Genomic DNA, 25,619 nt, shown 5'->3' with positions numbered 1-25,619 from the left:
ATTTTCAGGGTAATTCAAATTTGAAGAAATTTTGCCTAACTTTATAAATTGATTTTTAATCTTTTCCATTTTTTTAATAATCGGACAGCGTCTTTAATGACTGGGGCCTTAATTTCCGAAGAATACACTGTGTACTAGAACATCTTCATAACATGCAAGTTATTTTTTAATACTTACATAATACTGAAACTCTGTTAGCTTCATAATTGAGCTCTTAAGATGGACATTGCTATTATGTAATGTGTGTATGTTGTGTGTATATATAAAAATACACAAGGTTGTAGTGTGTCGTTCTGTACACACTAAATATAACTTTTACTCCCGAGGGAATTCTGTGCCAAAAAATTAAATTCTGTGCACAATATTTTAAAATTCTACATATTTTATTTTGAAAATAACACAATATAACCATGTCATTTTCAGGTATTTTGATAATTTATTTCAAAATACCTATCAGCAATTATGTCTATAACAATACAGATAACAGAAAAGATTCAGGAAATGTGGTTTGACATATAGATTCCTTACTAGGCGTATTAGTACATCTGTATGGCTTTGGGACCTTCCCACTGTGCAGAGCCCTAGAGCCTGAGCATCAACCCGTCACTGTACATTCTGGGTGGGATGGGGGGGTTGAGTGCAGGGGTAAAGCTCCAGATGTAGGAGGGTGGGAGTTGATGGTGGTGGGGGGGAGGAGGAGGTCTGGATGTATGGAGATTGGGCAGATGGGGAGAAGGGGGGAACAGCTCCCCACACAGTGATTCCCTCCTCCCGTGGCTGGGGGAGTGAGGGCGGCAGGAAGTGAGATGTGTGTGTATGCGGCGCTTTCTGCATCCAAGGGAGGTTCCTTACGGTGGGTATGACCCAGCCTGGGGGCAGCCCATGAAGGGGAAGAGGAAGCCCAGTCTCTCCTTCAGCCCAGCTAGGACTAGCAGCTTGAGCCTGGTGTAGGGTAGGAGCCACCGGGTGGGACATCTCCAGACCTGCTATTCCAAGCGCAACTTGATAGCAAGTGAGAGGGACAAAGTATCGCACACTTGTCCAGCCCTCCCTCACCCTCCAAGCAGGTGATTTGTCTCCCTTTGCTGCTCTTGATGTGCATGCTCAGGACCACTGCTCAGAAGGGGTGTGTAAATCAATTATTCTGCAAGAAAAGAGTAAAATCTGAGGGGGACATTCTCTCTTCACTTGTGCAGTGGCACAGAATTCCCCCAAGAGTAAACTTAAGACTGCCTAGGTACTGAGAGTCATACAAATTTGTCTGTCCTGGGGGGAGGGATAGCTCAGTGGTTTGAGCATTGGCCTGCTAAACCCAGAGTTGTGAGTTCAATCCTTGAGGGGGCCGCTTAGGGATTTGGGGCAAAAATTGGTCCTGCTAGTGAAGGCAGGGGGCTGGACTCGATGACCTTTCGAGGTCCCTTCCAGTTCTAGGAGATTGGTATATCTCCAATTATTACCTTTTATTTGCTGGTCTTATTGGAGTTGATCATTGGGTGCTCTGTGATGTCTTTCACCTGTCCTATCAAAAGTGTGCAATGTTTCATGTCCTTTTTTGATGTCAGGAAGTCTTCAAGGAAAGAGGGCTACTTTCATCTTAATTTTACCTAAGGAAAAACTGAAGTACATTATAGTTGTGAGTTGCCCAGTTGAGTTTGCACTGTTAAAATCAACAGGCACAAGATCGAGTCAGTGGTGAATTAATGATAATCAGAAATAGAACCCTCTGCCCTGTTCTGTGAATCTTAGTCTTCCTGATCATATGGAGCTGACAGTTTTCTTTTTAAAGTTCTTTAGTAACATTTTAAAGTGAAAGAATGTAAATGAGTGTCAACATTTTTAAATTTGGCACTTGAATATTTCTTATTTGGAAGAAACTTGGATAAGTTATGAGCCAGAGAGTATATGGAAAAATACATAAAATTAAACACTGATAGATGGAGAAGATGAAAGAAAAAGTCATTAAATGTTTCTGTGTAAACATTGATTCAATAGTTAATAAGTGAAAAAAATCTATTAAAACAGTTTCTAAAATCAGCATTGTGACTGACACAATCAATTATTTAATTAGGAGCAGTGTGGACTTATCTTGTTTATGTCGGCATTAAGTACACACACTTTCTTTGCTATGTGGTGTTATCTTACTGGAGACTTGCATAAGTGGCATTTGGATACAAAAAACAAGTTATAATATATAGCAGAAACTATTTACCTGCCTAAAACAGAAGCTGTGCTGACACACAGCAAGGAAATATTTAGTCCTAATCAGTAGTAATATATTGATCAAATAACTAACTAGATGACATTTCAGATTTTAAAAAAATATATATTTCTAAATAGCTTTGAGATTGAAGGTTCCAATCAGGTTTAAAAATAAAGATGAATCTGAGTAAGCTGAATTCTGTTTTATGTCCAGTTTGTTTCTACCTACAGCAGGGTTTCTTTATTAAAACAGGCCAAACTATGAACGCTAAAGATTCTCATGGATTCCTTTCTCTCTTATTTATAACTCCATAAGATCCCTGTAGAAATTATAATTGTTTCATGAAAAATCTACAGTATTAGAAAAGTATGTAGAGATTTTTCTGTCTCTTTTAATTTTAGTTTGAGATGAGGATAAGCTGCATGGGCCATAGTTTGGGAACCAGTGAGCTAGAGTAATTTGTTTTTTTAATGGGTGGAAAATAAGTGACTGCAGCATAAAAAGTTTTTGTGAAATGCAAAAGAGCTTTCTGATGTATAGATATACACTGTGTAACTTCTTAACTCTTCCTGGAAAGTTGAAAGGAGTATGTCTTGAATCTGTCATCTAATGCTTGCTGTGGGGTCTGAATCTAATTAACTGTTGTTCTCATTATCCATTTTCGTGCTTATAACAATGATGGGAGAAAAAGACACTTGTAGAAGTGCTATACAAATTAACATCCACCAAAAAGCCATAGACTTTTGTATGTCCTTATGTATCACCAATTGTAAATACTGTGCCCTTCGATGTGTTTTCAAGCACTTCTATTTGGTATATAGTGTTGGCTGCAAACAGCTTACAGTCATGCATTTTATTTTCTTGGCTAGTACAGTTGTATGATTTCCCTCCTCTCCCCAGTTCCAGACTTACACTTTTTCTTTCATACAGTGAACTTGCATCTTTCAATAACGTATCACAGCTCCTACATGCTGTTTGTTAAAGCCACATTTCATACTTTGTGACGTGCCATTTTGATCTTTGTAAAGGGCTGCTACTCTGCTCATTTGAATCTTCCCAATCAGTATAATTTGTTTCATTACCTTCCAAAGCAGTAGATGGAGCTGGAGAAAGAACACAAGTTGGCTCATGGAGGAAGAGAGTGGTAGGTTGCAGGAAACTGGAAGACTAAATAAAAAGCAAACACCTGGGAAGAGGTGCTTCAGTTATGGAGAATAGTTAACTTCTCCCATAAAATGAACAGTTGGTTGTGTAGGGAGAGGGCCGTCTTGAAACACCCACAAAAGAGATTTTTGTATGCTAAGAACTCTATGGTAGCCATACTTTGGTATACTGTCCTTGAACTAGGTAGTTTTTACTTTGTCTGGTGAAAGACATTTGTTAAACCAGTTGTTAAGCTGACTGTTATAAATAAAGTAACACAATGATTATACGTATCTACTGCTATTTAATGCCCTACAGTAAATATCTTCAATACTGATAGCACTATAAAAAGGGTTGGTTTATTTGGCTCTGCCTTGTGGAGGTTTAAGCGAAGTCAGCTACTTGGTTAATCTGTACTGTAAATGTGTTGCTCTAATTAGGATTACCGAAGGACTGTGATACTGTAGTTATTTGAAATAACAGGAATCAGGTAGCATTTAATATTTACAAAGACTTAAGGATATAAAGGTATTAAAAAAATGTTTTAACCACCCAGAGATTCTAAATATTAAGTAGAGTGGATAAAAAAAGTACAAAAGTGTGTGTTCAAATCTATTTATTTATGTTACTAATTCTTTCCTTTCTTCCCATTGATAGTCTTAAATGGTTGTACACAGACATTGTTATCTAAAAGGTTTCTCCTGCCATGGAAATTGTTAAAACATGGAACATCTATGAAAATTAACTTTCTGGTATGGGTACAACAAATAATGTCCACAAGCAGGTAATACTTTTGCCATTTCAGGCATAGGTATCTTAAAATACAAGATTTAAGATTTTATATAACTAACCTATTAAATGTTAGATTCGAACTACAGCAACCCCAATTTTTCTGTACAACACTCTCGATTCCTAGCCCTCAATCTTTACCAAAGTGGAAAGAGAAACAAACAAAAATCAGTCATTGTTAAGGATAATATTTTGTCATGAAGGTCACAGAAGTCATGGATTCCATGACTTTCAGAGACCTCCGTGACATCTTCAGCTGGGACCGGAGCTGTCAGCTAGCAGGACCCCCAGAGCTCTGAGCTGCTGGCCCCGTGGCTCTCAGCCAATGTGGGTGGCAGGGGCCTTGGAGCTGTCATCCACTGTGTCAACCTTCCCTACCCCACCCCCAGCAGGAGTCTGGCTCTCATTCCCCCCATCTCACCACCCCATAGGTCTCAGACTTCATTTGTCCCCCTGTCCCTTCTCCTCCTCCCCTCCCCCTCCCCGTTATTTTTCTTAGTAAAAGTCCACAAGCAGGTTGTAGGCTTCTGTGAATTTTTGTTTATTTCCCACGACCTGTCTGTGACTTATACTAAAAATAACTGTGACAAAATCTTAATCTTAGTCATTGTCAAGAACATTTTCCCTTTCTGGTGATTTTAGGAAAAGTGGAAAAAGAATGGAGGTTTCAAGTGGGACATATTCAATCAAAATTGGGAAAGCTTTCACATTTTATAAACCTGTCCTATGTGCTGTTAGATTTAGGGCTTGCCTTCACACAAAGTTGCACTGATTTAACTAAAGGTATGATTACATGACATGAGAGCATCCACAAACAAAGCTGAACCAGTTTAACTAAGTCATTTTAACATCATACCTTTGAGTTATTGTGCGTGTAGAGAACAAGCCTTAAATTGAGTTGCTGAGCAATCACACTGGGACATGATAGTTTAAATATCCTTTGGAGGTTTAGTAAAAAGGTGGATTTTTTCCCCCTTGTTTTGGTGTAACAAGGCAGTAAACACTTAAGGTATGTCTGCACTACAAAATTAGGTTGAATTTATAGAAGTCAGTTTTTCAGACATCGTTTTTATACAATCTATTTTTTGTGGGGGGACACACAATGCTCTAAGTGCATTAAGTCGGAGGACTGCGTCCACAGTACCGAGGCTAGCGTCGACTTCCGGAGTGTTGCACTGTGGGTAGCTATCCCACAGTTCCTGCAGTCTCCGCCGCCGAGTGGAATTCTGGGTTGAGATCCCAATGCCTGATGGGGCATAAACAGTGTCCCGGGTGATTCTGGGTACATGTCATCAGGCCCTCTCCTCCCCCACCCCCATTAAAGAAACGGCAGACAATTGTTTTGTGCCTTTTGAGCAGCTGCCATACCACAGCAAGCATGGAGCCTGCTCAGCTGTCCGTCACCATAAGTCTCCTGGGTGCTGGCAGATGTGGGACTGCATTGTTACACAGCAGCAGCTCATTGTCTTTTGGCAGCAGACACTGCGTTACGACTGGTAGCCATCGTCTTCATACTGCTGGGTGCTCTTTTAACCGACCTCGGTGAGGTCACTCAGGGGCGCCTGGGCAGACATGGGAGTGACTCAGCCAGGTCATTCCCATCTTCTGCCGAGCACCCAGGAGATGACGATGACTAGTAGTCCTACTGCACCGTCTTCTGGCGAGCAGCCAGGAGATGATGGTGGCTAGCAGTCGAACTGCACCGTCTACTGCCACCCTAAAGATGTAAAAGATAGATGGAGTGGATCAAAACAAGAAATAGACCCGATTTGGTTTGTATTCCTTTGCTTCCTCCGTCCCTCCCTCCGCGAAATCAACAGCCTGCTAAACCCAGGGTTTTGAGTTTAATCCTTGAGGGAGCCATTCTGTGTGACAGTTGTTTGTGTTTCTCCTTGATGCAAAGCCACCCCCTTTGTGGACTTTAATTCCCTGTAAGCCATGTCGTCAGTTGCCCCTCCCTCCATCAGAGCAGACAATCATTTTGCGCCTTTTTTCAGCCCAGATGCCATAGCACTGGGATCATGGAGCCCATTCAGATCACCGTGGCAATTATGAGCACTGTAAACACCACGCGCATTATCCTGGAGTATATGCAGAACCAGAACCTGCCAAAGCAAAACCAGGTGAGGAGGCGACGGCAGCGTGGTGACGAGAGTGATGAGGACATAGACATGGACATAGACTTCTCACAAAGTACAGGCCCCGGCAATGTGCACATCATGGTGTTAATGGGGCAGGTTCATGCTGTAGAACGCCGATTCTGGCCCCGGGAAACAAGCACAGACTGGTGGGACCGCATAGTGTTGCAGGTCTGGGAATATTCCCAGTGGCTGCGAAACTTTCGCATGCGTAAGGGCACTTTCATGGAACTTTGACTTGCTTTTCCCTGCCTTGAAGCGCTAGAATACCAAGATGAAAGCAGCCCTCACAGTTGAGAAGTGAGTGGCGATAGCCCTGTGGAAGCTTGGAACGCCAGACAGCTACCGGTCAGTCGGGCATCAGTTTGGAGTGGGCAAATCTACTGTGGGGGCTGCTGTGATCCAAATAGACAATGCAATCACTGAGCTGTTGATATCAAGGGTAGTGACTCTGGGAAATGTGTAGGTCATAGTGGATGGCTTTGCTGCAGTGGGATTCCCTAACTGTGGTGGGGCAATAGACGGAACCCATATCCCTATCTTGGCACCGGAGCACCAAGCCAGTGAGTACATAAACCGAAAGGGGTACTTTTCAATGCTGCTGCAAGTACTGGTGGATCACAAGGGACATTTCACCAACATCAACGTGGGATGGCCGGGAAAGGTATATGATGCTCGGATCTTCAGGAACTGTGGTCTGTTTCAAAAGCTGCAGGATGGGACTTTCTTCCCAGACCAGAAGATAACCGTTGGGGATGTTGAAATACCTATAGTTATTCTTGGGGACCCAGCCTACCCTTTAATGCCATGGCTCATGAAGCCATACACAGGCAGCCTGGACAGCAGTCATGAGCTGTTCAACTATAGGCTGAGCAAGTGCAGAATGGTGGTAGAATGTGCATTTGGACATTTAAAACTGGCTGGCGCAGTTTACTGACTTGGATAGACCTCAGCGAAACCAATATTCCCATTGTTATTACTGCTTGCTGTGTGCTCCAGAATATCTGTGAGAGTAAGGGGGAGACATTTATGGCAGGGTGGGAGGTTGAGACAAATCGCCTGGCCGCTGATTATGCACAGCCAGACACCAGGGTGGTTAGAAGAGCACAGGAGGGTGCGGTGCGCATCAGAGAAGCTTTGAAAACCAGTTTCATGACTGGCCAGGCCACAGTGTGACAGTTCTGTTGGTTTCTCCTTGATGAAACCTCCCCGCCCTCACTTCCCTGTAAGCTAGCCACCCTCCCCTCTCCTCCCCCCTTTGATAACCGCTTGCAGAGGCAATAAAGTCATTGTTGCTTCACATTCATCCATTCTTTATTAATTCATTACACAAATAGGGGGTTAACTGCCAAGGTAGGTCCCTCCCGGAAGTGGAGGCGCGGACGTCACTTCCTGCTTTTCTCTTAGACTCCGGAGGGCGCATGTGCGGCCCTGTGAGTAATTTTTGTTTTTACCGCTGCCTTGTGCCAGGCCGCGTTACCATGAGCTTGCCCCTGATCCCCAAGCCCTTCCTGAACGGGCTGACTGGGAAGCCGGTGATGGTGAAGCTGAAGTGGGGGATGGAGTACAAGGGCTACCTGGTGTCTGTCGACGGCTACATGAACATGCAGCTTGCAAACACAGAAGAATACATAGATGGTGCATTGTCAGGACACCTTGGTGAAGTTTTGATAAGGTGTAACAATGTCCTGTACATCAGAGGAGTAGAAGAAGAAGATGGGGAAATGAGAGAATAAGTTTGTATATTTCTGGAAAATAAAGATCAGATTTTCTCACACACACAAAAAAAAAGGTAGCCCGGGAGGGGTGGTGGAGGAGGGAAGGACAAGGTTGCACTGCACTTTAAAACTTAAAAACTTTAAAACTTATTGAAGGCCAGCCTTCTGTTGCTTGGGCAATCCTCTGGGGTGGAGTGGCTGGGTGGCCGGAGGGCGCGCCTCCCCCCTCCCCCCCCCACATTCATGGGCACCTGGGTGAGGAGGCTATGGAACTTGGGGAGGAGGGCTGTTTGTTACACAGGGGCTGTAGCGGTGGTCTGTGCTCCTGCTGCCTTTCCTGCAGTTCAACCATACCCTGGAGCCATATGAGTTTGATCTTCCAGCAGCCTGAGCATCGACTCTTGCCTTCTGTCAGCAAGCTGACGCCACCTATCATCATCAGGCTGCCACCTCTCCTCACGTTCATATTGTGCTTTCCTGCACTCTGACATTGTCTGCCTCCATGCATTCTGCTGTGCTCTGTTAGTGTGGGAGGACAGCAGGAGCTCAGAGAACATTTAATCCCGAGTGCGTTTTTTTGCCTTCTAATCTTCGCTAGCCTCTGCGCAGGAGAAACATTTGTAGCTGGTGGAGGAAAAGGGAGAGTGGTAGTTAAAAAGACACAATTTAGAGAACAATGGGTACACTCTTTCTCGTTAAACCTTGCTGTTCACATTACACAGCACATGTGCTTTCGTTACAAGGTTGCATTTTGCCTCTTGTATTGAGGGCCTGCTGGTTTGGTGTGAGAGATCACTCACGTTTCACCCCTCCCCCCCACCGCGTGGCTAACAGTGGGGAACATTTCTGTTCAGCCACAGCCAAACAGCCGAGCAGGAACGGGGACCTCTGAATGTCCCCTTAATAAAAGCACCCTGTTTCAACCAGGTGACTGTGAATGATATCACTCTCCTGAGGATAACACAGCAAGATAAAGAACGGATGTTGTTTGAATGCCAGCAAACACCAGGACCATAAGCTGCCATGCTTTGTTCTGCAATGATTCCCGACTATGTGCTACTGGCCTGGGTAAAGTGTCCTACCATGGCAGATGGAATAAGGCCGCCCTCCCCAGAAACCTTTTGCAAAAGCTTTGGGAGTACATCCAGGAGAGCTTTATGGAGATGTCCCTGGAGGATTTCCACTCCATCCCCATACATGTTAACAGACTTTTCCAGTAGCTGTACTGGCCGTGAATGCCAGGGCAAATTAATCATTAAACACACTTGCTTTTAAACATGTGTAATATTTACAAAGGTACACTCACCAGAGGTCCCTTCTCCGCCTTCAAGAGCACGCCTTGGGTGGGTCTAGGGGTTACTGGCTCCAGGTCCAGGATGAGAAACATATCTTGGCTGTTCGGGAAACTGGTTTCTCCGCTTCCTTGCTGTGAGCTATCTTCAATCCCCAAAACCCATTTCTGTGTTGTGTGATTAAGCACAGGGTTGTGGTAGTGGTGGCTGCACCCCCTAGCATGGCATGCAGCTCATCATAGAAGCAGCATGTTCGGGGCTGTGATCTGGAGCGGCCGTTTGCCTCTCTGTTTTTTTGGTAGGATTGCCTTAGCTCCTTAATTTTCACATAGTACTGCTGTGTTATGGCCTCTGACCTTCATGCCCTTTGAGACTTTTTCTAATGTTTTGGCATTTTGTTTACTGGAACGGAGTTCAGCTTTCTTCCCATATGGCAAGCAGATCCCGTACCTCTGGTTTGGTCCATGCTGGAGCTCTTTTGCGATCCTGGGACTCCATCATGATCACCTCTACTGATGAGACCTGTACTCACCTGCACCTTGCCACGCTGGCCAAACAGGAAATGAGATTCAAAAGTTCCCGGGGCTTTTCCTGTCTACCTGGCCAGTGCATCTGAGTTGAGACCGCTGTCCAGAGCAGTCACAATGGAGCACTCTGGGATAACTTCCAGAGGCCAATACTGTCAAATTGCGTACACACTACCCCAAATTCGACCCAGCAAGGCCGATTTCAGCGCTAATCCCCTCGATGGAGGTGGAGTAAATAAATTGATTTAAAGAGCCCTTTAAGTCGGAAAAAAGGGCTTCGTCTTGTGGACCAGTCCAGGCTTAAATCGAGGTAATGCTGCTAAATTCAACCTAAAATCGTAGTGTAGACCAGGCCTAAGATTTCTCTTAATTTGTAGCGAGGCCTGTAATTTTTTATTTTATTTTGAAGCACAAAACTAAAGCAAATCATGCTTTGTAAATGAGTTCTTAAGTTGGAAAAGTTTGCATCTGAATCATAAATTGACAGTGTAGACCAAGCTCATTTCTGATTCCCATAAGGAGACTGACTCAGAGCTAGTGGGAAAACAACTTTGCTTTTTTAGTGCAGATGTAGGCCTGAAAACAAACTCCTGATTGTATTAAAGCTGTGAAGTCCTGTATTTACTACTGTTTTGTTGGGTTGGAAAAGAAGTGACTGGTCTCACCAGTTTCTTAATAGAGAACCTTTCCTGGGATATGATATTTTTGAATGATCTGTATGTTTCATTGTTCCCTATTAGACTGCTGCTTCTCTTTGTTCACTTTTTATTTCAAAGCTTATTGAGTTTACATATTTCACAGTTTCATCTGAAAGCATTTTCAAACATTTCTTGTCCTATAACTTTTTAATCCTCAAATACTGTACCCAAATTAATATCCTCCATAAGGTAAAGTAGACTTAAATCAGCCACTTAGTGGGCTCAAATTTGGTACCTTGTCACTTGGGTCTTCAAGTTAACCACGTCAAAAGCACTTCCATGTCTTTTTCTGTACAATGGGCTAGTCTGAATAGACATACTCATTACCTTGAGACTGTTTCTAGGCTTAATAAGCAGTATATTGGGTTGTGTAGTTTCAGACAGAGGCTACCTCTTCCCCAGGTACTGAAGAAAGAGCTGGTAGCTCGCTGAGTGAGCAGCACTTGGTTCTTCTGAATCCAAATTACCTTAGAAAGGATTCAGTTTTACTTGTGTTTCTAATTAAAGAAATTACTAATTCACTCTGTTTTTCCCATTAAGGTCAATTTTTTCAAACATGGGTGCTTAAAGTTAGTTACATATGTAAATAGCCTGGACTTCAGAAATTCTGAGCACCTGCAGCTCCTACTGAGATCTCACAAGGGATCAGCATTCATCCAAACATTTTGCTTTTGCTACAGAAACCTGTAGCTTCTTGAGGAGGTTAAAAACCTGCTTCTGTTTTGGTGACTGAATAGGGTCTGATGTGTTGCTGCTGTGCTGTTTGTATTATGGTAACAGTCATGGACTGGGATCCTCTTGTGCTAGGCACTGTAGAAACACATGACAAAAAGACTGTCCTTGCCCCAAAGAGCTTACAATCTTGTCTTGTCTGTCTAAAGTTGCTTTAATTTTAAGTGCAAAGCATTCAGCCGAACAGTTTTCTAAGTGTTCTCAGCCAATGCTGTGCTTATAGTTTCAGCTGTTGTGGAATTCATTTACAGACATTTTCACAATCTTTGTTCCCTATTTTCTGGGTTCTTCATTCTCACCTTCTGTCTCTAACCTTGATCTCGAGCATTGGCTCTGCCTTTGAGACGTAAATCTGCAGTTTCTAGCCCAAGTCATTTGTTTGCTTATCTTTGGACACTTTTGTCTATTTTTCCTATAATTCTTAAGGCCATTTTTTCAGATTTAGAAATGAGAGAGAGAGAGAGAGAGAGAGATGTAGGATTTCAAAGTACAGTGTTAACATACAAATAAAATGGATTCCTTCAGGCCCTAAACATCCAGAGTAATGCTTTGAGATGTAATTAGCCTATTTTCACATAAGAAATTATCTTTAATTGTGTTAAGTAAGCTTAATGTGCTAAGTGTTGAAGAATTCATGCTTTGTAGCTTCAGGACAGCATTAACTGAACAAGTTAGCTGATGCCAAAACACCTTGTATTCCCAGCAAATGGAAAGAAACAGACTGTTGTGCACTCATCTGCTTAAACACACACACAAACCAACAAAAAAACAACTGTAGCTGGAAAGATGTTAATCCCATTGCTCCTTGTAGGTGGAGAATTAAACACTCTAAGAGCCCAATTCTGCAAGGAGTAGAGTACCCTTAATTCCCATTGACCTAAGTGGAAATAGCGCATTTCAGAAGCCACTTGGCTCCTTCATAGTATTGTGCTCTAAGGATGGGATCCACAAAGATAGTTAAGCACCTAAATCCCATTTTTAGGTACCACTATGATCCACAAAATGCCCTCTCAGCTGCCTCCTAACCCTATAAGTACCTAAAGTCTCCTGGTGCCTAATTTTTTTTTCCTCTGGGCATCCGTTCTGCAGTCTCACTATAGGCGCCTGGGCACCTGTCTCCTGCCTAAGCCCCTGAGCGATTCATAAACTGGGAAAGACAGGCATTTGGCTGCCCAAGTCTCGTGCAGAGGCCTGATCCGATAGGCAGCCTCTGAGCATGCCTAGCAAATCAGACCCCTCAGGCAGAGTCATACAAAACAGCCGGAGGCAGGGAACAGAGCAGGTGTTCCCAGATAATCTTTAGCCTAGTGAATAAGGTACTCACCTAGGACGTGGGAGACCCATAGTTCAAGTTTCTTCTCCTCCTGAGAGGGAGAAGGGATTTGAACAGGGATCTGCCATCTCTCAGATGACTGCTCTAACCACAAGATTATAGTAATTCTAACTTGTTCTCTGGCCCAAATAATGTTTAAATATTCAATTGTTTAATAAAGTCACTCTCTTCTATTGAAGTTGTTCCACATCAGAGAAGCCACATCAGAATACTCCATAGCCTAATGGTTAGGGTACGCACTTAGCAGTTCCGTGTTCAAATCCTTTCTCTGCCCCCAGCTGTTTTGTTTTGGGTCCTGCATACAACTTAGGTGGCTGAGCTCCTATTTTCCCCCAGTTCCTGGATCTCTGGCAGAGCTATATGCCTCCAGGCAGCCTGTGTTCCAGAAAAGTGACTGGGCTTAGCACGCACCTCTCTGCTGGGCACCTCCTACTGACTAACTTAGGCGACTCCCCATCTAGCATGCTAACTTTGAGAATTCCAGTCTGAGGGCACCTGTCTCTCCCAATTTATTGTATGGGGGGGCCTAAATTGGGCTTTGTGGATCACAGTGTTGTTTCTGTGATTTTTTTTTCTTTTCTTTTTCTAGGCACTGACACATTCAGCATTGAATGCCTAAACCACTTTAATGCTCAGAATGCAGAGAGTTAGGTGTGTGTGGAAAAAAAAAAAAACAAAAAAAAAAAACACCTGATACACTGCATGCCCAAATGACAATGTAATAGATGTTTGTATTATATAAATTGTGTATTTGGGCCTGATACTAAGTAAATTAACCATTTAGTTAAAAGTTGGGGATGACCCTTAATGTGGCAAAGGTATGGTCAGTCAACTGACCACCTAAATCTAACTACAAAAATGCATAAGCTTCCAGCATCAGTGTGCACCTGTGCCTCAGTTTCCCCATCTGATGATATTTCCATTGTAAATCACTTCGAGATCTACTGGTCAAAAGCAATATTATCTAGCTCTTATATATTTACTTAATCCCTCCAGAGGATTATAAATTGCTTCAGTAAAAGGATTACCCTTTGAATCCATATGATTTTTCCTTAACCAAAAGAAGGATAAGAGGAGATATGATTGCACTCTTTAAATATATTAGAGGGTTAAATACCAGGGAAGGAGAGGAATTATTTCAGCTCAGTGCTAATGTGGACACGAGGACAAACGGATATAAATTGTCAGTCAGGAAATTTAGGCTTGAAATTAGACGAAGGTTTCTAACCATCAGAGGAGTGCAATTCTGGAACAGCCTACCGAAGGAAACAGTGGGGGCGAAGGACCTCCATGACTTTAAGATTAAGCTAGATAAGTTTATGGAGGAGATGGTATGATAGGATAACGGGCTTAGTCAATAGGTCAATTAAGTGCCACACTGGTAATTAGTACAATGGGTCAATGATAGGATATTGTTAGCCTTTTTCCAGAGGGTATGGCTGGAGAGTCTTGGCCGCATGCTCGGGGTTCAGCTGACCGCCATATTTGGGGTCGGGAAGGAATTTTCCTCCAGGGTAGATTGGCAGTGGCCCTGGAGGTTTTTCACCTTCCTCCGAAGCATGGGGCAGGGGTCGCTTGCTTAAGGAGTGGGTGGATCGGCTTATGTGGCCTGCATCTTGCAGGAGGTCAGACTAGATGATCATAATGGTCCCTTCTGATCTTGAATTCTATGATTCTATGATTGCAAATTAATTTCTTTGGATTGGAACTCTCAAAAAATGTCAAGGGCATATTATAAATGCAAGGGAGTCTTCCTAATACCAAAGCCACAGCTGATAGTTCGTTTCTCTGGTCCTGTCTACACTACAGGAGAATCAAGTTAACCAAAACAGCTTTTAAACATATAGTTCTTTCCAGAAAGATTCCAACACAACTTTTATGCTGGTACAAAGTCTGGAATATGGCCCATGAAAGGATTTGTACCACAATTCTTCTTTCTGTATATTACCTGGGGAAACTGTTTTTGGAAGAACAGTTAAAAAGCAACAACAAAAGTTTCTCTGTGGTGTTGATGAGTTTCTGTGTCTCCAGGTACTCTGCCATTTGTTTAAAAGCCTCCAACAAAAGAACATTCATAATCGCTATCTTGGATATGCTTCTGAGCAGTAGCACTTCCTATATGACTGCAGCAGCAGTAAGACTCTCATACTGTGGCCAGCATGCATTTCATATAGCTTCTGGTACTGTCACATGGAAAGTAATTCTGCACAGGAGCATCTTGCAGATAGCACTACCTTAAATCACTGTGGCATTCTGCTGCTTATTTGGATATTAAGGGAGGATGAGAACAAGTTAAACAGCAGAGTTCCTGCAAAATGTACTTAATATAAAGCAGTGTAGTCTGTTTCGTAAAGAATCTTATATTTTGTTTCTGGAGTTAACTTTATCCTTTTTTCCTAACACTGAGAGACATCTCCCAGCCTGAGAACACGGGCCTAAATTATACAGTATTTTTCCCAGTTGTAAATATAGAAAATGTTTGACTGCACATACTTGTTGGGTAAGCCCTAAAGAATATTTTCAGTGTCTGTCAATTCAACTTGTGGTGCCTTTTTTTTGGCTCGAAGCCAAACTTTATACAAGACGGTGTAGAAAAAATCACTTGGGTATCATTCTGAATTATTTCCAAAGATTTAGTAAAAACATACGAGCTTTGAACAGATTAGTATTATGGAGAGACGGTGGTCTCTTCAGAACTAAAATTGTAACTAGGCTTCTGTTAAAAGCCTGATTTTAATACCCGCTCTAATTTTGCCATAAATAAACCAATCTGCCTAAAATTTCTCATGTGTGGTCCTGTGGCACGGGAGAAATATTTTAAGATTGGGGTGATACAACAGGGTGTCTGAGATCTGACTGATGTTTGAAAAACTGGGAATGTATTGCAGTTTGTGAAATGTTTCCTATCTCAAAATAGCCTGCTCTGTATTAACTCTGAATTTCTTCTTTTGTTCTCACTGGGGACTGATTTTTGACTTTTTTTTTTCTTGTTTCTTTTCTTTTTTTTAAATTTCTACTTGTTCCATGGCTTGGGCAGGTGTGGGGTTTTTGAGCCTGTAAACTCTAGAGGTCATAAACTCTGCTGGCAGGTTATACTAGATTTAAGATGTTCAGAAGTCAGGACGCCTCATTAGGAATTGGCAGGGTGTTCTATAGAGTCCCAAAGCAAGCCAGGAAACCCCAGCTTTTTCTCTGCCTCAAATGTAGCAATTTTCATAAAATTTTCACGTCAGTTTATAAGAAGCTTTTTCCAAAAAATAAAAAGCTCTAACAATCTCTGAATTAGTTATAAATAGAGCATTAATTTATATTAGAACATAATTATTGGGAACGGAGGGAACACATTGGAAAATCAGAAATATAAAGTATTGTACACCAAAAAAGCAGAAATATCTAGAAAATCTGGAACTATTTATTTGAGGTACCAATACCAGGTATCTCTGACCCCTTAGCAAATTTGGCCTTTTGATTTTTTTCAGCCAGATTCCAGCTACCTAAGAGGAACTCTGCATATCTGCATGTAAATTGTGGTTTCCCTGCTTCTAATTAAGGACTGCAGACGTCATTTTCCCCACCACCTTGTTACAGCCCAGAGACCGCATCCTGCTTATTCCCGTCCACACATGATCCATGCAAGACCCAGTCCGTGTCCCCCACTACTCAAAGAGCTGGATACTTCATTTAGCCTCCCAATAGGTCAGAATGCCCACATTACAAATACAGACTGGAGTTAAACTTTCTCACAGCTATCTGGACGTAAAGGTGACAGATTTTCTTTCTTCCTCCTTCTCAGCGTAACTTTACTCAAGACAAAGCAGAGCTAAATAACATACTATCATTCTTTAAATCAAAATCGGATATCTGTGTAAAAGCTAGGTTCTTGTTCCACCTGAAGTTAAGGGCTTGGTGAAAAAAATACTGGATGAAATTCTATGGCCTGTGTTACTCAAGAGATTAAGGCTAGATGAGGCAATTATGATCATCTAGTTTGATCTAGGAATTCATATGCTCAACATGAAAAAATTAATGTAGCACTTAGTGGGGTTGTTCTACAGGACAAGTGGCAGTGAAAGGACAAAATTATTGTTGATGGATGAACTCATTTGAGTATTTCTTGGTTGGTACATTTAAATTACTCTTGTTTTTATCCCTAATTTAGAATTTCTTGACTTTAAAAAACAAACGAACATGTATTAAGTATGTAATAAATCTAAGATGTATACAGACCACTCTAGCATCTATGTGGTACTGTAATTAATTTTCGCTATTTATGCAATCTGTTTAGCTTCTGCTCATTGCTTTATTTGGACAATTAATCTGATTTGTTTAGTCATGCTCATTTCTTGAGATTTATGCTTTAACAGGAAGTCTCTTTACTTTTCCAAAAATTTGTTTTCAGTATTTGTGAAAAAACTTCTGCAGATCCTAAATGCTGGGTCTGAATTAGCTGCATCTCATTTTAAATATTATTTGAAGCAGTGTTTGAAAAGTTTGACACCTACTAGACAGAGCCAACATGCAAGATTTGCAGGTGGCCTTTTATTAGTGAGGTCCTGTGCCAACACTGTTGTTTCTTTACAAAATAAAAATCACAATAGATCACATGAGACTATGTATATGTGTGTGAAATTGTATTACTTATTGCCAATAACGTTAAGTCTGCTGAGGCCCACTGGAACACAGTTCCATGGTATTCTCAAGGACATGTGGTGCCCTTCTGGGGAGATGTTTAGGTATTGGGAAAATATTTTGATGTGAGACCTAGTCACTGGGTCTAAAATGTATTAAATCCAGAAATAAATACTGATCTAGCATCTGAATCCAACAAAAGGCAATTATATTTTGTTGATTATACACGACTGGAGGGGAAAAATCCATACAGACATTGAGTATAAACAACCTTTTCTCCTTAGAACAGGCTAATTTTCTCTTTCTTCCCCCTCCTATTACATTAAAGTAGATATTGTTACTAATTAAGAGCCTTGTACATGCTGAATTCTTACTTCAGGTGTTAAGATAAAAGTAGATTACTCAAAAGTAGCATGAATGTTCATAAAAATCAGTACAATTATTTCTGTCAGAAAAAATCTGGCTCAAAATACGGTACAAGCCCTGATAAAACAGCTGTCAAAAAAGCACTGCTGCTTTTCTGTAGAGTGTTTTTTTCCCAAGATGTTTTATTAGTTGTCACTTCTTTTCATGCAAAACTCGCTGTGCTACTCTCTTTAGACCATTAAGATGTGAATATAAATGACTGGATTTTTTTCTACTTTTACAAGTCTGCCTATGACTATAATATCCACATTGCTTTTCCTAGGAGATTCATTTAACTAGAAACTCGTTAATTATTGTAAATTGTTGCTTTACTGTAGGTGCATTATACCAGTTGTGAATTTTTTTTATGGTGAAAACAAATGCAAGTTTTTTGCATAAAATAAGAGGTGTAATATCTTGTCAAGGAAAACTAATAATGACTTCATATCATAGGTTCTTGTTAGAGATGTTATGTGGAAGTTTTGGTGGCGTTTCCATTATACAATCCCAGTGGATATAGTTTTATTAACTTACTTGGTAAAAGACTCAGTTTGATTTTTTTTCCCCCTTAATCTTAAACACTGCCTATTAAGCTTAGATACTGCCTGTTAATTTAAGTAAAAGTCTGATATTTACCATTTCCTGTATATTAATATTGCATATACTTTTAACTTTTTGATTGAAGTAAAATATATTTGAAAAATCTTTTATTTTTTTATTTTTTTTTAACAAAATGTTCTTAAGTAAAGAATTTCATAGCTGAGGAACTAACATTTGGGGCAGGGGTTCTCAAACTTCATTGCACCACAACCCCCTTCTGACAACGAAAATTACTACACAACCTCAGGAGGGGGGACCAAAGTCTGAGCCTTGTTGCCGGAGGGGAGGGGCTTCAGCCCTCAGGTGGGAGGCCTGTAACCTGAGCCTCATCACCCACGGCTGAAGCCCTCAGTCTTCGGCTTCAGGCCTGGGTGGTGGGGCTTGGGCTTCGGCCCCAAGGTCCAACTAGTCTAATGCCAGCCCTGCCGACACCATTTAAAACGGGGTCCTGATGCAGTTTGAGAACCGCTGATCTAGTGTCACTTCACAGTACCCATTTCTTGTTATCTGTGTGGTTGCCCCCCTCACTCCCTGCTTTTGGACCCCTTGTGTTCATTTAAGCATTTGGTAATACTGAGCCCAAGTCAGTGGGAATCCATAATAATTGCAGCAGCGTGTTAGAGGATTTGGGGAGCAAGAGAGAGGGGAAGGCTGGCGTTTCAGCCGTCACAGTCTCTGCGTTTTTTCTATATCTGCAAGTGAGGTCAGTCACAATGCTATATACAGTATTTGTTTCGTGGGAAGCTAGTCATATAGACTTCTCTCTGTTTTTCTTAGAAGCCTTTGTAATAGAGACTGCCTATGGAAAATGTTGCTTTTGTTTGTAACTTTTCTTTTTAAATATTATTACCTGAATTATACCATCAGAATATTGAATTACTCAAGTGTACTTCTGAGGGAAAGTTTAAATACGAAACATTTTTTACCTACTTACTTTTACCTGATCTTCTAGTAGTGTGAGAAAGTTTATGAATCTTTATTTATTATGCATACAACACATAGAGTATCTAAATTTAGCTGCCTCAATTCTGTGTAAACAGTAATCCAGCATTCTAGAATTCAACTCTTGGGAGGCTATAGGAGAATCTTCCTAAGTGTTAATTTGGCTGGCAGTCTCAAAAATGCCAGTGTTCAAAGGGATTGAAAACTATATTTTAACAAAGCCGCATAATACAGACGTAAATGTGTGACCATAAGTCAGAAATGACTTTAACATCTTTGGGATAATTGCTTTTTTGTGGAATAAAGAAGTCTTATTTCTTTTTGTTCTTGGGACTTTCAAAAGTCAGTGAGTTGGTATGAATGGTGTAAGTTAAAGAACCAATTAATATAAAAAAATCTTTCTTCTGAAGAAGAGAATCGGCCCTGCTACATTTTTCTTTTCAAAGTTTGCTAGACACCTCATATGAAGGGCAAACTTCTATAAAAATGAGGCTAGTAAGAAAGTTATTAAAATAAAAATAGCTCCCTGATCTTGATTCTGTATTTTCATTTCAGCAGGTGGTTGATGTGCGACGCTGTCAATGAATGGTCATTTTAGCCATGATGGCCGAGCAGCCGCCTCCATTAGAAGCCACACCTATAATGAATGAAGTGCCACTTCTACCTCATATGGTTAATGGGGACAGCATACAACAGGCAAGTACACCTGTAAAACTATAATGCATAACAGTCAGTTTAGATTTTTATCAGAGGGGTAGCCGTGTTTGCTGCTTTTACAGATCCAGACTAAGAGTCTTGTGGCACCTTATAGACTAACAGATGTTTTGGAGCATGAGCTTTCGTGGGTGAATACCCACTTCGTCGGAGGCATATAGTGGAAATTTCCAGGGGCAGGTATATATAAGCAAGCAAGAAGCAGGCTAGAGATAACGAGGTTAGTTCAATCAGGGAGGATGAGGCCCTCTTCTAGCAGCTGAGGTGTGAAAACCAAGGGAGGAGAAACTGGTTCTGTAGTTGGCAAGCCATTCACAGTCTTTGTTTAATCCTGAGCTGATGGTGTCAGATTTGCAGATGAACTGAAGCTCCGCAGTTTCTCTTTGAAGTCTGGTCCTGAAGTTTTTTGCTGCAGGATGGCCACCTTAAAATCTGCTATTGTGTGGCCAGGGAGGTTGAAGTGTTCTCCTACAGGTTTTTGTATATTGCCATTCCTAATATGATTTGTGTCCATTTATCCTTTTCCGTAGAGACTGTCCAGTTTGGCCGATGTACATAGCAGAGGGGCATTGCTGGCATATGATGGCGTATATTACATTGGTGGACGTGCAGGTGAATGAACCGGTGATGGTGTGGCTGATCTGGTTAGGTCCTGTGATGGTGTCGCTGGTGTTGATATGTGGGCAGAGTTGGCATCGAGGTTTGTTGCATGGATTGGTTCCTGAGTTAGAGTTACTATGGTGCAGTGTGCAGTTACTGGTCAGAATATGCTTCAGGTTGGTTCCTCACCCACAGACAACCTGCCAACCTGACGCATAGTAAGTCTAACTCAGGAACCAATCCATGCAACAAACCTCGATGCCAACTCTGCCCACATATCCACACCAGCGACACCATCACCGGTTCATTCACCTGCACGTCCACCAATGTAACATACGCCATCATATGCCAGCAATGCTCCTCTGCTATGTACATCGGCCAAACTGGACAGTCTCTAAGGAAAAGGATAAATGGACACAAATCAGATATTAGGAATGGCAGTATACAAAAACCTGTAGCAGAACACTTCAACCTCCCTGGCCACACAACAGCAGATCTTAAGGTGGCCATCCTGCGGCAAAAAAACTTCAGGACCAGACTTCAAAGAGAAACTGCTGAGCTTCAGTTCATCTGCAAATTTGACACCATCAGCTCAGGATTAAACAAAGACTGTGAATGGCTTGCCAACTACAAAACCAGTTTCTCCTCCCTTGGTTTTCACACCTCAGCTGCTAGAAGAGGGCCTCATCCTCCCTGATTGAACTAACCTCGTTATCTCTAGCCTGCTTCTTGCTTGCTTATATATACCTGCCCCTGGAAATTTCCACTACATGCCTCCGACGAAGTGGGTATTCACCTACGAAAGCTCATGCTCCAAAACGTCTGTTAGTCTATAAGGTGCCACAAGACTCTTTGCTAGTTTAGACTTTGCCTGCTATGGCAGTAATTGCCTAGCAGGCTAATTGGAGTGATGCATATTTCAACACTGCCCATAATTGGGCTATGTGCTTTATAGAAGAAGTAGAGAAATTGTGCTTGTACTACTGACAATTCTTGTTTGAAAACGCCTTGAAAATTGGGGTATTAACAGAAAATGGAAGGAAAGTAAGTGTAGTACTGATACTCAAAATCAGAAGAGTTTTTTCTGTTGCTGTCTTCAGTCTAACTTCTGACGCAAATATGGAGACCAGAAAAAAATCATTAAGAATCTAGAAGGTGATAGAACCATGAAAATAAGCAGTAAAGCTTAGAGAGAATATTTTTCACTAGACGCACTTGATTGCTTTGTTATAGAATTACAAAATTAATGGATCAAAGAAAAGTGTGTATTTGGATTTAATAAAGCATTTGATAATTCACAAAATCTTTGATTATAACAAACTGTTTTAAATATAAGTACCAGTATGGATTAGAAATTGGCTGCAGTAGCGTAAAGAAATAATTATGTTGGAGAGAGGTGTAGTAGGATATAGCAAGGATCAGTTAGGTTGGTGATATTTAATATCTTCGTTAATCTACATAAAGGAGTTCATAGCACACTAATGAAAAGTGTTCATGATAATTTGGAAGGCGATCATAATATCAGTGAGGACATAAGAATAACACAAGTGCTTAATGAGATTAGAACTTTGGGCAAAAAATGATATTCAGCTTGGTAAAGTGTAAGTTAGTACATCTAGTGAACACTTAACTAGAAGTGAGTTTGCAATTGGATATGGTATTCTAAAGGTTACTGCATTGTACTAAATACAAAAAGGAAGTGATACGTGACCTAGAGATTATAGTCTCTGTACACTTCTAGCGTGATCACACTGAGAAATGTTGTATTAGGTTCCGGACATCTCATTATTTTAAAGATGTTGATAAACTAGAAAGTATTCAGAGAAGGAATAAGCAAAGGAATATGTTATACTTTGTACTTTTACCAGCAGAATTTAAATAGTGGGTGTGGATTTGGGGAAGTTTTAAAAGAGAGTTTATATCACACAATAAACAAAAGCTAAAAAGCATATAAACTAGCCTACCCTAGCATTTTAGCAAGGGGAAATCCCTCTTTCTAGACACTCATCAGCTGAGAGAATATTCAAATTGCTGATGCATCATGTTACACCAGGAAAATAGTAAATTGAAGTTGGTGACCAATTTGGGTGTCGGGAAGACCACCAAGAAAGGGAGGTTGCAGTAATTAAAGTGAGAGATGCTGAGGACCTAGATGAGACCACTTGCTGTCTGAGCAGGGAAGAGAGGGATCTTGAAGGTGCTGAAAGGAAGAAATGATTGACATGATTTGAACAGCCTGACTATGAAGAATAGAAGAGTCAAAGATAATTACCCAGCTCTGTGATTTGTAGGATGGTGGTTGTTTCAGCAGTAGTGAATAGGAGAGAGTGGGCAGTGTTTTGGAGGAGGAATAACTTGTTCCATTTGCGCCATGTCAGGTTCAAGTTGACAGCAAGCTATTCAGAAGGAAGCAGAGAGATAGGATTGGATAGAGGGAAGATAGATGTGAGTTATCAACACAAAGTTCATAGTTGAAGCTCTCAGTGGATGAGATCACCCCAAAAGGGTGTAAATGGAGAAGAGGAGCCAAAGGCACAGCTTGCACAGCAATTTCCTACAGGAATCCTAAAACAGCATAAAACAGAGATGCCATCATTGTTGGTTTTAAAGCAGCCCAGTGTCATGTCTTAAATTATGTAGTGATCCCTGAGGCAAAAAGAAAGGTGGGGCCGGGTGCTGCAGAAAAACTCTACTGCTATAAAAGCTGTAGTTGCTGTCATTCTTCCCTAATTGGTGGCAACCATTTTCCTCAGCCCAGAGTCTTCATGCAGCAGCGAGCCATCAGGAAAATAAAGAACTCTGGTAGGTTCAAGAGCTTCATCCCGCTGGAGTTTTAACTTGATCTACAGAGTTATAAAAAAGATAATCAGATCATTGGGGAACTTCATCTCTGCTTCTCACTGGTTGAGGTACCGATAGTACCTGAAACTAAAGGAAGTTTCATTCCATTTGTCCATTTTGGAGGACTTGCTGACAGTCTGACTTATTAAGATCTGGCATGCTTTTATATCAGAGCTATTAAGTGGGCAAACTGTGAAAATTTAAATGGATAAAAATAAATGTTTAAAAATAAAAATCGATGTTATCCAAAACTCTTTAAAAAAAACAAATTCTAATAAGCTTACTTATGTTGTACAGCAAGAGTCTGTAAATCCATTATGCCGTTTAAGAAATGAGAGGTTCAAGGTGAGTTACTGCACAGTGTGTGAGGTGTGCAGCTGGGAGAGCACTCTAATGCATTCTGCTGTGGCTTTTCTGCCTTCCTAATATGCCTCATGGCAGACATTGGGGATTTAACTGTTTAAACCATTTTATATAGATAGTGTTTAGGATCCCTGTGGTTTTAGCCATCGTAAACCTAGCATTCTCTTGTGGTTAGGCTATGTATACTCTGCTCCTATAACCCACTGAAAATGTAGTTTGAGATATAGGTTGAACCACAGGCAAAACTTCGCTATAATACATGGTTTAAATTGTCCCCCAGCCATCTTGTTCCTGAATGAATTGGCAGGGTATCGAGAATGTAAGATTAGTTGGATGTGATGCCATTTATCTTAAGGAAAATTATAGCTCATTGTTTGAAGTAAAAATTAGTTAAATCTGTCTTTGTGTTTTAATTCTTGACTAACATCAGCAGTAAATAATCCCTGAAGCCTTTTTGCTTTCCATCATTCTTTAAAGGAGGAAAAAATTAAATGTCCATATAAAAACCACCAATATACAAAGTAAATTCACTTCGTTTTTTAATGTAGTGAGGTTTTTCTGTATTACAATAGGGTGAAAAAGGCAAACACAAAGTAGAAAACAGGACAGATAATCCTCAGTGAGCTCCCTCAGGTTTTAAATTGAGTAGCCTATGCATACAGACAAGCCAGACACTTAAAATTTTATGTGTAGTCCATTGGCCTGTTAATTAGAACAACTTTTATCATGACACTTAGCAGCACAGGTAGGCAAAAATCTGGCACGTCTTCATTTTGAACTGACTAAAACCTTGTTTGTTAATCTCGGGTTAAATGTGTTTTATCCTTTAAGACTTAACTTATTTAATCAATATTAATTTTGTGTCAAAGGCTAGGAAATTAGTGTATAAGGCTTCTAGAGTTTTGTTTTGGGAGTAACATTGAAGCTTTTTGGAGGGCCTGTATTTACTTTACAGCTGTGGTAGTGTTAACTTGGCAACATTTCCTGTCCCTGCACATCTTATCAAAAGGTTTTAATAAACAATTGTCACATTGCCAGTGTTTGCATAACTTGCTGTCCCCATCCCTTCTGCTGCAGCTCCTCCAAAGAGAAGCTATTACAAGCCATAGAGCCAAACACCACAATTGTAAAAACAAACTGAGAATTAACTTAAAGCGTAAGGCTATTTTTAATTTTTTATTTTATTGCTGTACAGTGGTACAAAGAATGGATTATAAAGATATTTTCAATATAAAATATAATGCACAAGGGTTTTGTCTTCAGAAATAAGATTGACACCAACTACAGCCAGAGGCTTTATCTCTTTCAAACAGTCAGATACAACAGTCAATACATTATATCTATTTGATTATAAAGCAAAAATTTAAGTAGGTTGAATATGTCTAGGAAAATTATAGGCTTCTCATCCTCAGAGAAGGTGTGGAAAATGTTAATGAGTGAGTTCAGAAATAATTTTATGAAGAAAAATTAACTGGTCTTTGGAAAACTCATTGTCAAACTATATTTTAACCTATTTTCAGTGTGGAAACTTGATTAAAATATCCTCCTGGGTAAAACATCTTTTATAAATACTCTCTCTCTAGATACCCAATCTTGTCAATCTAATTCTGAGATTGTTGAGGCGGTGTCATAGAGAAGACTGTAAAGCAAAATGTATTCACTTTGGATAAAGTATTTATTTTTTTAGATAATGTGGTGGTGGTATTTAAGTAAAAAAGGGGAAATTTTATGGAAAACAAAGTTGACAAGAAAAAGTAAAGTATAGCTTACCTTTCAACTGTAACTAGGGAGGAAATGACTGGTAGGTATTATCAGAACAGTTTTGAATGTTTCAGAATAAAGAATAACTATATAATTAATTTACTGAGACTGATGGGAATTCAACCCACATTATCAGTATTTCTAAACTTGCCCTCTACTTCTATAAGAAATTTTGTAAGACAAGACTGGAAAGG

General features: G+C 40.7%; 2 protein-coding genes across 4 annotated transcripts in view; both read left to right on the top strand.

Moving 5' to 3' along the window:
* Positions 1–25,619, top strand: part of LOC123377534 (fibronectin type-III domain-containing protein 3a-like) — a 74,081-nt gene that overhangs the window by 5,308 nt on the left and 43,154 nt on the right. For 2 of the 3 annotated variants that reach the window (XM_045030574.1, XM_045030576.1), the window contains exon 2: positions 19,705–19,842. In XM_045030574.1, the coding sequence (XP_044886509.1) occupies positions 19,732–19,842 (111 nt within the window). In that variant the 5' untranslated portion in view covers positions 19,705–19,731. Of the gene's footprint in view, positions 1–19,701; positions 19,843–25,619 lie in introns of all 3 variants that reach the window. The other variant, XM_045030575.1, reaches the window with a different exon arrangement.
* Positions 7,692–8,006, top strand: LOC123377535 (small nuclear ribonucleoprotein F-like). Its single transcript, XM_045030577.1, has one exon. It carries the CDS (start codon positions 7,692–7,694, stop codon positions 8,004–8,006), a length of 315 nt encoding a protein of 104 aa, XP_044886512.1.

The sequence above is a fragment of the Mauremys mutica genome, chromosome 9 (genome assembly GCF_020497125.1).
Source record: "Mauremys mutica isolate MM-2020 ecotype Southern chromosome 9, ASM2049712v1, whole genome shotgun sequence".
NCBI lineage: Eukaryota > Metazoa > Chordata > Testudines > Geoemydidae > Mauremys > Mauremys mutica.
This window is presented reverse-complemented; position numbering and strand designations above follow the sequence as displayed.